This window comes from Lissotriton vulgaris, unplaced genomic scaffold, assembly GCF_964263255.1.
Source record: "Lissotriton vulgaris unplaced genomic scaffold, aLisVul1.2 SCAFFOLD_1442, whole genome shotgun sequence".
NCBI classification, from domain to species: domain Eukaryota; kingdom Metazoa; phylum Chordata; class Amphibia; order Caudata; family Salamandridae; genus Lissotriton; species Lissotriton vulgaris.
In genome coordinates this window covers 27,454-41,700 of record NW_028248104.1, presented here as the reverse complement: position 1 = coordinate 41,700, position 14,247 = coordinate 27,454, and the positions used below count along the sequence as shown (strand labels likewise).

General features: G+C 45.2%; 1 protein-coding gene across 1 annotated transcript in view; it reads left to right on the top strand.

Moving 5' to 3' along the window:
• Nucleotides 1-14,247, top strand: part of RNF34 (ring finger protein 34) — a 234,934-nt gene that overhangs the window by 197,536 nt on the left and 23,151 nt on the right. The window contains exons 3-4 of the mRNA XM_086949881.1: nt 610-1,017; nt 1,813-1,866. Coding sequence (XP_086806007.1) covers nt 610-1,017; nt 1,813-1,866 — 462 coding nt within the window. The remainder of the gene's footprint in view (nt 1-609; nt 1,018-1,812; nt 1,867-14,247) is intronic.

Here is a 14,247-nt window from a genome sequence, read left to right as displayed (position 1 = left end):
CAAGATGAGCCTGAGCTTCACAGGGGATCTATCATTACTTTTATCAATGACCCACAAAGAAGGTGGCATTATTAAAGAAATAGTGGTGCTCAAGACCAGATGATATAGTATTTGGATTTGCTAATGTGCTGTGTGATCAATTGGCAATATATTGCTGCTGGCTTAATGGACAATGACATTTCTATTTTATTTTGGAAAATATTACAATATACTTTCGACTTTTTCCCATTTCCACTGTGGTGGTGGAGTAGCACTGTAGCTTGTATTCTCTCAATCATTATTTATTTAAAAATTCAAATACAATGTTTCTTGCATCTCCCGACTGTCTTTTAAACCTTTTGTGCTTATTAAATATCCACTGGAATAATTCTTGCTATCCTGTTTCCTTTACGCCTTTTCTGTACTTTGCATGAGTGAGCGATCGTTCTGGCATGTTTTCGTACATTTTGTTTAATCTAGCTTTCTGTCGGGGCAAAGCAAGTTTTAGTTACATATGGCCTGTTTCATTTAGTCGGTTTCTGCTGAACCAAAAAACTATGAATTGATTCCTAATGCTCCCTTTAATTAGGAGCAGTACATTATTTCACATATGTTTCTCTCTTTTCCTAGCATTTATGCTGTGAATGCAAGAAGGAATTTTGCTCTGTCTGCTCAGTCTTGCAAGAAAACCTCAGAAGATGTGCCACCTGCCATTTACTGCAAGAAACTGCCTTTCAGCGGCCTCAGTTAATGCGGCTAAAAGTCAAAGATCTGCGCCAGTATCTCAATCTTCGGAACATACCAACAGAGAGCTGCAGAGAAAAAGCAGACTTGGTGGACCTTGTACTCAGCCATCACAGATCGGGTCCACCAGACCCAATGGACACCAGTAGCATCCATTCTTCAAGATCACAGACTACAAATTTTTTTGCACACTCTTTTTTTTCAAACCATACAACTTCCACACCGTCACCAACATCATCTCAGGGAGAACTCTTTGACCGGGGTGAAGGTTCAGGAAATGGAGCATATCCCGAGGTACACATTAGTGTATGCTACATAGAACCTGCTGAGTGTTCTGCAGCACTGAGCTCTTAGAATTGTAGGAAATCAGGCCATACATCCTTGCATTTAGAAAAGCCACATGTTCATAGCTTTTATCGCTAACCGATATTTAATAGTAGCATGTAAATGTGTTTTTAGGCAGAGATGGCTAAAGTGTGAACCAGTTTGAGAAAAGGAATACTGTACTATTTAGGCATAAGAGGTTTGCAAACATTTCCAGTCGACCAGGAAGTCCAGTTGAAGAGTCTATCCTCTACCTATTTGTGTTATTCAACTAAGTATCTTCCTCTTAGATCCTCTGTCAAATTCTCTCTTGTTAATCTAGTTAGCGCGACCCCTTTTTTTTCTTGAAATACTTTCCAGTCTGAACTATATATTTGTTTTCCCTGGTTGTTATCTGCAGCTGAGTGCAGTCCCCACAACACCCATGTGCTTGAATCAGGAAGCATGTGGCCTATACCAGGCATATGAGATATGCCTTTGTCCATTTTTATAAGTTTAACTTCAGCCGCCAAGCAGATCTATGTTGTTTTCGTGTTTGCCTACAGGTGGTACTAGTAGTGGGTTCCTATGAGACCATGCCAAATATTTCCCCCCAACTTTAAGAACCCCTTCCCTGTAGAACATCCAGTATCTTAAACTGCTACTTCTTCGCATGCCACACCCAACACCACCAGTTCTATCCTATTAGAGGGTCTTTTTGTTATTCTGAGCCGCTATTTTAATTTAGAGAGTAGTATTTAATTATCAAATTCCTTGTGTGTGCAGGGAAGACGTGAAACGTCCTCAATCACTGATGTAGAAGAAAGTCAAGTACAGCAGGTAAGATGCAAAAGAATCACTACATGCATTTTATTGTGGTTCCCTATGGAAAATGGGCTTTATTGGAGCCTTGAGAGTAAACCAGGCCTTAGTCCTATTAATTAACCAACTGAAAAATAAAGATTAAGATTGCCAACACTGCTAAATGTAAGGGAACACTTTGGAAAATGGAGAATGTTTTTACATTCAAAAGGATTTCTGAAGCACAGTCTAGTATACAAAATCAAGGCCAAGGGTTTTCATGGGCCTCTACACTAAAAATATATAATTTATGCAGCTTTGAGTGAACAGGGATCCACATTTGTCTACAAGGGCTGCGAACACGAAGCATGTAAGTTGTACAGACAGCTAGTCTTTACGATATTCCACCATGAATTCTTAACTGTCACAGTCTCAGTATCTGCTGGCACATAATACTTACAGGAGTGTTCCTGGGAGTAGGTGAGTTCAGTCTTTTGGAATGAAGTTGAAGTTTGCTTGTATCCTGATATTTTTCAGCTTCCAAGATGGGGGTATAGGGAATGGCGGTTGCTGTGGGAGTTCCATGTTCATCCGTGAATGATTAGTTCTTTCTTTCTGGGGCAAGAGAACAAGGCAGGCAGGGAAAGTGGTATGTTGTGTTTGTGAGAGATCCCTCCTGAGTGTGGATAGGTAATAGACTATACACATGACAGCAAGCTGCCCAAGATTGTGTTGTTCCTCAGTGTCTTGTGTGTCTGAATGATGTGTGAATGTATTTTTGTTTGGAGTGGAATGTATGTGATGTGCGAGTGTTCAGTGCCTTAGTGTTCCTGCTGTGTCAGAGGGAGAGTCTCATTGAGGGTCTCGGTTGGTAAGCTCTGGGGCTTCTGGTGTGGTTTTTTGGTTGACTTCCTGCATTATATCTGCACCCGGGAACCTGTCTGAAGTAACCTGTAGACAGTGACTTTTTTTAATGCAACTGAGTAATTTTGGAAGGGACAGATTAGAGAGAAACCTTGGTTGGGAATCGCTTAGCCTTGTGTTTGATATTTCAATGTCAAAGAATGAGGTTAGTTTTAGATTCAGAAAAATTTGACTACTGAAATTCAAGAATTTTGCACCAGGAAAAATATTTTCTTTGCTCCTCCAGACCATACCACGTGTCTTGGAGTTAGTTTCTAAATGCTTTTGTTGAGGAAAATCCAATGATATCAGCCACTAATTTTAATCCGAAGTTTCATGGAAGGCAAAAGGTTACTTGTTCATCCAGCTCTTGAACTTGGTGGCAAGGACCAGAACTCTACAGTTCCTGATGGGGTAACTGTGCATGCTGTTCCATTTGAAATGGGCCTGGAATTCCCTCTGTGCATATGTACTTTCAGTCTCATCCTAAATAAAAAGAATTCTACAAATCGATCTCACTTGAAACCTCTGTGAAGATCTTTCTTTGTAAAATAATTTTGTTCCTTTTTGTGCAGTTTTTATGAGTTTCAGCTGTAAATTCTGTTTATCTTCCCTATGATGGAGTGCCGCAGTGTTGAGGTCTGTCTTCTGACTGACCCTTCACAAGACCAGCATTTGTGTTTGTAGTACCAGACAAATCAACTCCTGCTGCCTACCAAAAGGGATCACTTGCTTTTCCTTCCAATGTTGTTTGCAGCAAACTCAAAACGAAAGGAGAAAAGTTCAGAACATTTTAGATGCCTCTGATGAGAAGAGCAGTGTCTCGTGGTCTAGTAATATCAATAAGGAGACTTCTAGCTCCCAAAGTGTGACCATCCATACTCCTACACGGGTAGAGTAAAACTTTGGAAATTAAACTGGAGTATCCAAAGATTGTTCCTTTGCTACCAACATTTTTTACCCTGGGATCTCCAGTGAGGGGTGTTGGTGTCTACACACTTACTAGACACTGTAATTGATCAGGCTTTGGTGAAATTTCTCTGGGAGTTTTACCCAAATCTCTTCCCAGTAATTATGGTGGGTTGGCACCTGTTGATTCAGAGGTAGGCTCACTTCCACTCTTTCATGTAATAACCTTTAACTGAGAATTAGCAACCTATATTTCTGGGTTCATCGTTTTAGCCTCTAATGCATGAACCTAGTTCTGAAAAAAAGTACTGGCTACCCCAGAAGAATGATTCTATTCTGAGCCTGAGATATAATCAATCAATCAATCATTTGTAAAGCGCACTACATACCCGCAAGGGTCTCAAGGCGCTGGGGGGTGCGATACTGATTGAACAGCCAGGTCTTGAGTATCCTCCTGAAGGCTAGCAGGTCTTGGGTCTGTCGTAGGCTTAGTGGGAGGGTGTTCCATGTCTCGGCGGCAAGGTGGGAGAAGGATCTCCCACCGGTGGTTGTTCTTCGGATGCGCGGGAAGGTGGCGAGTGAGAGGTCGGCGGAGCGTAGCTGGCGGTTGGGGATGTAGAAGGAGAGCCGTCTGTTGAGGTGGGCTGGGCCAGTCTTGTGAAATGCCTTGTGTGCATGTGTGAGGAGTTTGAAGGATATCCTCTTGTTGACGGGGAGCCAGTGCAGGTTTCTCAGGTGGGGGATGATGTGGCCGTGGCATGGTACGTCGAGGATCATTTGTGCTGAGGCGTTTTGGTTGCGTTGTAATCGTTTGATGAGCTTGGTCGGGGCTCCCGCGTAGAGGGCATTTCCGTAGTCTAGTCTACTGCTGACGAGGGCCTGGGTGACTGTCTTTCTTGTTTCTGTCGGGATCCATCTGTAGATCTTGCGGAGCATGCGGAGGGTGTTGAAGCAGGAGGAGGAGACGGGTTGACTTGCTTGGTCATTGAGAGCGTTGAGTCGAGGATGATTCTCAGGTTGGGTGCGTGGTCGGTGGGTGTCGGGGCTGCCCTCAGTGCCGTCGGCCACCAGGTGTAGTCCCAGGCTGAAGGGTTGGAGCTGAGGATGAGGACCTCCATCTTGTCAGTTCAGCTTCAGATGGCTGGTCTTCATCCAGTCGGCTACGGCCTTTATTCCTTCGTGGAGGTTGGCTTTGGCTGTGATGGGGTCCTTGGTGAGGGAGAGGATCAGCTGAGTGTTGTCGGCGTAGGAGATTATGTTGAGGTCGTGCTGTCGGGCTACGTTTGCGAGCGGGGCCATGTAAATGTTGAACAGCGTCTGGCTGAGGGAGGTCTCATGCTGATGTACAGTATTGTTCAGCTTTTATGTTACACTGTTGCATTGCAAGCCGTGCTACTCACCATGAAATTACAAGTCTGAATCTATGCTGATGATACCCACAAAGGTTTTAGAAAATGCTCACAAAGAAGACTACGTTGAATAATAACTCGGTCTTGATATTCAGTATTGGAGTGGTGAAAATTGGCTTTGATTAAATGATGAAATTAGAACTCCTACTGTAGAATTGACTAAAATAAAAAAACAGAGGAAAAATGTTTTGTCTAAATATATCTATTAGCACATGTATCATTCCATGGATCTGTTGATAACTGTACTATTCCCCTCATCTCCTAAAGAAAGCTTTAGGAGAACCCTATTAACAAAGTGGTAGTATCAGCTGCCCGCTACATCTTTCCACCTCTAGCTAATAAAATGATTCAACCACAATCCTGAGTGGAATTTAAGGTATTAACATTAGTTACAGAACTATGAATGTTTCAACCCCCAGTCACGCTCCTTGAGATCCAAGTACCCATAAGAGCACTAGCCAGGGGTACAGTACCTGGCCCTGTATTTGCTGCAGTTATATTAAAAGTCACCAGAGATTTCCACCCTTCAAGCAACACTTTGCGAGTCTTTACTCGTATAACTTCCCAAACTGGACAGGAACCATCAACTACTAGGCTCCTACCGCTCACTTACGCTCCTAAACACTGACTGGAAGATCCTGGCCAAAACACTGGCAGATCGTTTGGCTCCTCTGATGCTCCAATTAGTGCACGCTGACCAAAATGGTTTCGTACCTGCCCGCAATACATCCCTAAACATGCGCTGTTTTGTCCGAGTGACTGAATACTCTAAAGAGCGCTGGCCGCACTCTGGCTGCTTAGTGTTAGATGTAGAAAAAACTTTCAACACACTATAGTGGAAGTATCTATTTGCCACTCTTTCTAGGTACGGACTGGGAACTCACTTTCTTGGCCTAGTGAAATTACTTTACACCCTCCCCACCGCCAGAGTAAAAAAAGGACCCTATATGTCGAACTCAATACCCATTGGCCGCGGCACCAGACAGGGATGCCCATTATCCCCACTGCTGTTCTCCCTAGCCATAGAGCCACTGGCCTAAGCCCTCTGCAGTGGAGGAGAGGGATGGGGTATCCCATTAGGGAATGGAGTACATGCAGTCTCCCTGTTCGCCGACAACCTGCTCCTCTATCTCCGAGACATCAGAGGATCATGCAGTAACATAGCAAAACGCTATCTGACTTTGCCTCTCTCGCTGGCCTACGAGTAAACTGGACAAAATTGTGCCTGTAACTGTTTGTTACATCTACCACTGACCCAGCACTAATGGTTAATGACATAAGAGTGCAATGGCAACCATCTATGTTCTGTTATTTAGGTGTTAGGGTCTATCACCAACCAGACAATTCGCTGAAGGTTAAACTTAGCGCAATCAAATCACAAATGTCTTTCTGGCGCATCCTCCCCCTAAAAGTAATGGGTCGCATAGCGCTAGTTAAAATGGTGGTCATTCTGCGACTCCTATATTACTTCACCAATTTGCCACTCTTCAGGCCCCCAGTCTTTTGCTCACTTGAACACATCATGCAAGACTTCATCTGGCATGGCACACGCTGCAGACTTCCGCTATCTAAGCTATACCTGCAATCAAATAAGGGAGGATTGGCAGTGCCCAATATGGAACATTACTATCAGGTGGCACAACTCCAATGGATAGCCAAATGGGTCGGAGGGGCACATCTGAAAGACAAGGCCACACAGCTACCAGGCAGAATGCCTTTGTCAATTATAAGTCTGTTCCACCCTGGCCAAAAAGGGGCGACCCCCTACCTAATTACTGCTGGAGGTGGCCTACAGATGCTTCCATCGCAGCCTACATATTGCGCAAAATATAATCCCATGTGCGTCTTCTTTACCCATACAAGGTTCACCCAGAACCACGTGCCATCGCCGGAACAGAACTCTCTACCTGGGAGGAGGCGGAACTACAGACTTTAGGCGGCCTATAGCGGGATGGTCAACTAGGGCCATTCAATACCCTGACTGATGAGGATAGCCTGCCACGGGGACAATTCCTATTGTATACCTCACTAACCTCAACACTGCGAATACTATGGGGAGACATATCACACAAACCCATGACACACCTTACCATCCAATATATACACGAGCTGGGGGCAAGAAGACACCTCACCAAATGGCTCACTGTTTAACTGAGTACTCATGCAGCCCAGCCACTGACATCCCTCAGACAGCACTGGGACACTGATTTCCAAAGGCCATGCACAGATAAAGAATGGGCGGCCATATTGGAGGGGCCTACACATATCCCTAGAAATGCTAGATTCTGCCTCATACAGTATTTTATAGTCCACAGGGCATACCTGACACCAGCTAGAATTAATAAATTCTTTGGACGCACAGACCCTTACTACCCCAGATGCAACCAGGCATGTGCAGGCCTATTGCACATGTTGTGGTATAGTACGACCCTTACCATATACTGGGAAGCTGAAGTCACTTATTCGTCGATTTCCACTGGCCATTGTGTTGGGCAGCACCTGGGTGGTATGCCTCGTGGGCCTCTATCACAGATCCAAAAAGCACAAAACAACAACCAGGTTTATAGACTTGGGACTACTCACAGTTAGGTGCCTGATCACTAAACGCTAGAAGCGCCCTGAGCCCCCTCCCAAGAACGCCTGGCTTCACTCATTGACCACCTGGGCACAGGCAGAGAGTGTTACTCTCCACCACGAAGATACCATGGGGATTCGTAAACACCCGATGGCGACTGCATGGTACACAATTCTCCTAGATTTCCGCACTGCCGGGCAGGCAACAGTAATACCCCAGAAGCTCATCATGGAAAATGGTGATGCACCAGCCTCCAATGCCCACCATACGCCATAAAGCATAATAGAAACACAAGTGCGACCCACTGGACGAACCGTCACAGAACCTAGCACCTCAATAGCTCACATCTATCTCCCGAATACACGGCTACTGATGGAACAAGGAGGGACATAAATCTGATCTGATATCTACAATGAACTATGAGCGCTAGGTAGTGATAGAAAACTAAGTTGGACAAAAGTTGATATCGTTCACACCCTGATCCCGCCTCCCTTCCCCTTGACCCTTTACTCCCTCCACCTGCCCTTCCTTGGTTAAACCAAACATGTTGCACGTAGACACAAGACTCACTGGCACCAGAAACGCAATGTCATTCTTGTTGGAAACACCCCTGAATAATAGATGTTTAAGCACACACAATAACTAAACAATCACTGATGACATATGTATTGTTACTTTACTTCATTTTAGGCTAAAATGTGAATTCGATCTGGCTGTATATTTTGCTGATGTGCACAAGTATAATGTCTCTGTTTATTCAAAACAAAAATTAATACATTTAAACAAAAAAAAATAATGGTTCAACCTCTGAACACTTGGAAAAATTGTCATAATACAAAACCCTGCTCGCAACCTTTGCATGTAGGGTAAATGTCTACCATGAAAAGCCTGTGAAAGAAATCCTGACATAAGGGATGAAATACATAAAAGTATGAAACTCCTGCCTTTAATTACATGGTCCCTTCTAAATCATTTGACGTCAGAGGTATGGACTTTTGGCTTACTTTAGTGCTATAAAAGAAACCCCAAACTATGATGTGGTTCCCTGCAGCCAAGATTAAGATGCCCGCAGTAGCAGCTCCACCAGGCTTGGCCATGAAATGCTGCAAGCAGAAGATCAGATCGAAGTAATTCTTAGACAGTGCACAGAATGTATGTAATCCCATCTTTGCCCAGATCCGGCAAGTTTCATTCATCAACCTTTCCACACTCCTGATGGAATCAACACCCCATCTTTTTAAACAACGTGTTACCCAACTGCTTCCTGAAAAGAAATACTTTACTCTCATCTGTCTTAGCTCCCCACACCCCATTTTCCATATTTGCGCTGTCCATTACATTTTTGTAAATATCTCCCTCTAGGTCCTACCACCTTTTTAGGTCTCAGCCTGCGATGGCTGCACAAACCTGCGCAGTCTCGCTGGCGAGATTTAATGAGATAGAGAGAACATCACTAGCGAGGTTAAGCCCCGCCCCTCTTCTCCATTGGCTTGCCTCCTAAACGGTGGCCAGCCATTGGAGAAGAGGTCCTAGTGACGTTCTTCTTTCTCTTTAAGCCCTGTCCTTTTCAGATTGGGTTCCTTGACTTACTGCTGAAGTAAAAGGTTTCTTATCTTCTTATAGGTCCAGATGGCCCCATTAAGAAGATAAGAAACCTTTTACCCCAGCAGGAAGTCAAGGCTCCCAGTCTAAAAAGGATGGGGCTTAAAGAGAAATAAGCTTATACCGAAGAAGCTGTGCCTCTCTATAATCCGTAGCAAACTGCTGCGAGAGAGGGCAAGAGGGAGTCAAGGGAAAAGCAGGAGGCGCGGGATCTGGTGCGGAGGCAGTGTCAGACAGGACAGTGAGGCACACGATCAGCTCGAGGAGAAGCAGCCAGCTCATCTGAGCAGATGAAAATGCGCATCTGATGAAATGCAGAGCGAGCACTTCCTTACAGGCGCTGCATTTCGGGCTGGTTCCTCGCCTTCCGCCTTGAAGGCAGGTCCCCAGCAGGCGAGGGGTTAACTTTCCAGTGTGTCTGTCTGTGTCTGAGTACAGTAGGAGGAGTTTTCCACACGCAGTGCAAAAGGTGTGCTGGGCACAGCCCCTGCCTGCGAGGTGAGCCAAGCGCCGGGGTTGTTTTGGATAAACTTTGGGTTTTTTTGGAGCCGGAGCCGCAGCGTGAACAGCAGGACTGCGGACAGAGATGCTGCAGAAGGAATATCGGATCTGCATACCGCTCAGCGTGGAGGAAGTAAGACGGCGTCACTAACACGGCAGCGTGGGTTAACCGTTCACGGCTTAGATCCTTGTGCAAGTCTGTGGTTTGAATTCCCCTGCGGCGACTCAGCCTTTCATCCTTCCTAGGAGGAGGGATGGCCTTCGGCAATGTCTAGCATTCGAGTAGGCAAGGGACTGGGATGTTGTAATGGGAAAAATAATATGTAATTTATTGGGTTAATGTGCTACTGCTGAGGTCTCGAGTCATTGTTCAAGTCCCAGTCGGTCCACTGATAGAAGTGTTCGTGTCTACGCCTTTCACCTTCATTTTACATAAGGTTGTGGTCTGGTGCATCCGTCGGGTTGCTTGCATTGAAATGACATGAGGCTACTGTCTCCAGCATGTCTGAGCATTGGTCGGGGCTCTTAAATGAAATGCATAGGTTTCAATTGAAATTGACTACCCTTGAGCTACTTTTCATCCTTCCAGGGACAATGAAATGCGTAGATTCAAATGGCTTAAAAGAAGCACCTGCTATTTAAGGTGTTTGAATTGTGCATTAGAGTTCTGCATACTGAACACTACATCTGCACTGTAGCCAGCTCGTCTACCAGTGTCTAGAGCTGCTGACAATCTTCCACCTCTACATTTATTTCACGCACACATCTAGCCATACACTGGCTGATGCGTTGATGTTGTATTCGAGCCCGTAGCAGCTATACGCTTTGAGGGGGAATTAATCATGATGCTCGGATACGGTGCCTCTGTGTGTACGAGACGGTGTTTACAAATGAGCCTTGAGCACTGACAGTTGGCCCGTGTCAAGCATACACAGCTCGCTCACGTCTGTTTTTTTCGATGCATCCTGGTACTTGTAGTTTTCTTTATCATGCATCTTAAATCCCCCGGATGTTATTATAAATTTGTAGTCTATCCCTGAAGAGAGATTTCATTTACAGACAGTCCGGCCTGTATTTGCTTGACGATTGTGGCTCAAGGAGACGGTCCTAATAATGCCTTCCCACTTGACCAATGCTGTGTGATCTTGGACAAAAGACTTTTCCTGTTCTACACATCCCAGGCCTGGTTAAATCGGAGGTGCTTGGAAATTAGCTAAAACTAGTATTACGTGCTATAGAAATGACTGGCCATGACATGGAGTCACTTGGGAGTTCTGTGGGCAACATCTGCAGGAATTCCTGACTTTTTAGTCCACATTCACCTGCATGTGTGGGCCTGTCAGCCCTATAGACAGACATACCTTAAAAAAAGGTAAGTCTCCTAGGTTCCTTAACCCCTTCCGTGCTCATGACGAGCTCAGCTCGTCATGCAGCACAGTGCTTGTGTGCTCATGACGAGCTGAGCTCGTCATGACCACACCAGTTTTAATTGTGGTCCAGCACAGGAGGGGAATAAGACCAGCATCGATGGTGTTAATGTAGTTACTGGTGTCTAGGGAGTCAGGACAAAGGTGCCCCATACGAGATGGGGATACATAGAAGGGTTCCATGAACATGCTCTGCTGTGCAAGGCAGGCCCATGTTCCGCACCTGTGTGAGGCACGTGTGTGCTGGTACATAAGTATCCATTCGCAGTATGAAGTGAGCAAAGTGCGTACATCAGGTGCAGGCCAGGTGATTTCTTCAGATGTACAGTGCATGTTCTGACTTCAGGAAGTAAAGGTTCCTGTATTTACACATGAATATCCACCATTCCTTTTGAAAAATTATATACTGCCGTGTTTGCACATTCATGTTTGAAAAAGTACAGGTTTTTGCATTAGAACATGCATATTCACCATCAGTGTTTGGTTATTGCCACTGCACAAACAGCAGTGCATCCAAATGGGCTCTGTGTGTGTGTGGCTCTGTGTGTGTGTGTGTGGCTCTGTGTGTGTGTGTGGCTCTGTGTGTGTGTGTGGCTCTGTGTGTGTGTGTGTGACTCCGTGTGTGTGTGTGTGTGTGTGGCTCTGTGTGTGTGTGTGGCTCTGTGTGTGTGTGTGGCTCTGTGTGTGTGTGTGGCTCTGTGTGTGGGGGGCTCTGTGTGTGGGGGGGTGTGTGTGTGTGTGTGGCTCTCTGTGTGTGTGTGTGTGGCTCTCTGTGTGTGTGGCTCTCTGTGTGTGTGGCTGTGTGTGTGTGTGTGTGTGTGTGTGGCTCTGTGTGTGGTTCTGTGTGTGTGGGGGGCTGTGTGTGTTTGTGTGTGGCATTTGTGAGGGATTAAGCTATTGGCATTGTAAATGACAATGCCATGTATTTATCGGTTTTCAAAACCAACACATAAATAAACATTTTGTAATTTACAGTGCCAATAGCTCTAACTTTTGCAAAGGGCAGACCGTTGCATTGTAAATGCTTGTTGTCACCTAGGTCTCGACTGAAAAACTCTTGTATACAGCACCCTGTTGAATTGCAGCTGGATTCCCGCTATATAAACAACTAGCTTACCCGTCGCACGTTGCTGCGATCTCAGAAGAAAGGAAATTCAAGGAAACTCGTTATGATAACATTAAATTTACATTGTGTCATTGTTATTGAAACTTATTCATTTAAAAAAAAAATATTTCTAAATGTGGCTTGAGCAGTATGTCCTTTATTTATTTATTTATTTATTTATTTATTTCAATTTATATAGCGCATTATCACCCGGGGGTCTCTAAGCGCTTGTACCAGGCAAACAGACAACTCCACAGGCTTCCAATCTTGATTCTGGTTGCTCTCCTGTTTCATTCGAGCGGGCTTGAGCAGTGCGTAATTGATCGTTTTCCAATCTTGATTCTGGTTGCTCTCCTGTTTCATTCGAGCGGGCTTGAGCAGTGCGTAATCGATCTATTTCCAATTTTTTTTTATTTTATAAATCTTTTTATTATTTAAAGCAAAAAATAAACAGACATATCTGGTGCCATACATACATCCAATAATGACAGGGTGAATTGGTACATATAAACAGGATAGTCGTGTAACAGCAAGGATGTTCGAGAGGCTCGCACTATTAAGCACAAAATAAAATTGCATCAGTATAACTGGTTAACGTTTAGTTGCGGACCCTCAAAACCTTCCCACCCATAAATCAAAACTGCAGGAGAATCATGGCAACCAGATACTAGAGGTTAAGGATCAACGTCAGGCTATTTCGACAATATTACGGGGAAAGGAAAGACTGAGAAAAAGAGAAAAAACCATATGGGCGATAACAGAAAGAAAACAATAAACCCATCCCCTCACCCTGCAAACGGCTATCGCCTAACCCCCAGTAGCAGCGTGCCTGTCGCCCCAACTAACTAAGTTCTAAAAGAAGAAATCTACCGAAGTAGAGAAGAGAAGTGGAGGAGGGCATATTCGTACAGGCTCCCGGTCGCCCCCCCCGCCCCCGCCAGAACCAAGGACCCCCAAATTGAAGTCAAAAAATCAATCGAACAGCAAAAATGAGTCTTGACAAGGGGATCTTCAAACACCGCCCAGCCTACTATAGCATAAGTTTAGCAAATCCCGTGCGTGCCCATCGTTACTTAAGTCAAACCCAGTCTTTCGATCTCATCCTTGCCCCTTACAATCAGACACATGAGTCCCCTCCTGATAAGCCACTTCTTCCGCAAGACAGACCCAGTACGAGGAAAATATGATAGAACACAATGCAGGACAAAGTAGTAGAATGAGAGTGCTGTGATCGTCATCAGGTCCAGAGACTCCCTTCCCCGTTGTGAACTCCCAGGGTTGATTAGTCCGCCATCTTAGAGGCTCCGATACATTGGGAAGCGAAGCAGTGTCATTCCAGTAACAATTCTCATCAGACGTTTCTGGGGTGGGAACATCAATTAGTCCTTCCATAGTCGTCGGCAACTATCGTATGCTTAACAATCCTTTAGTGGCATTGAACTTGTGTTCATCTTTCAAAACACAGGTCAAGGGCTCCGATACCTCACACAATGGGGGGTCTACTTCCTTCATCGGAGTGGCCATATTGGGTGTCTCTGTTGTCGCTGTTTCTTGTAATGGAGTGGGGTCCGGTCCAATTCGTAACATCTCAACCAAGCGTTCCATTGTCATCTGGATACGGTCTTCAATGTACCCATGAAGTGACCCGATGGCCGCCAACACAGTTCGCAGCGACGGTTCACCCACAGTCTGTTCAACCACTCTTGGATCGGTAACGATCATGATCGCTTCCCCCAGTGGCACGATCTCTCAGAGGGGAACGGGCAAATAGGAGACGGTCGACTGCAGAGGGAGACTTATATATTGTTTCGATGATATCTTGGGTCTGCCACCGCAGTCAGAGAACCAAACCCAGCGAACACCAGCAGGCCTGTTACTGGGTCAACGGGCAGAGCCCTCGTCCACAACTGCTAGCGTTGAACTGTCACCCCTCCTCCGACTCTCACCAAGGCAGCCAACCGTCATCCGCAAGCATCCAAAAAAGCGAAA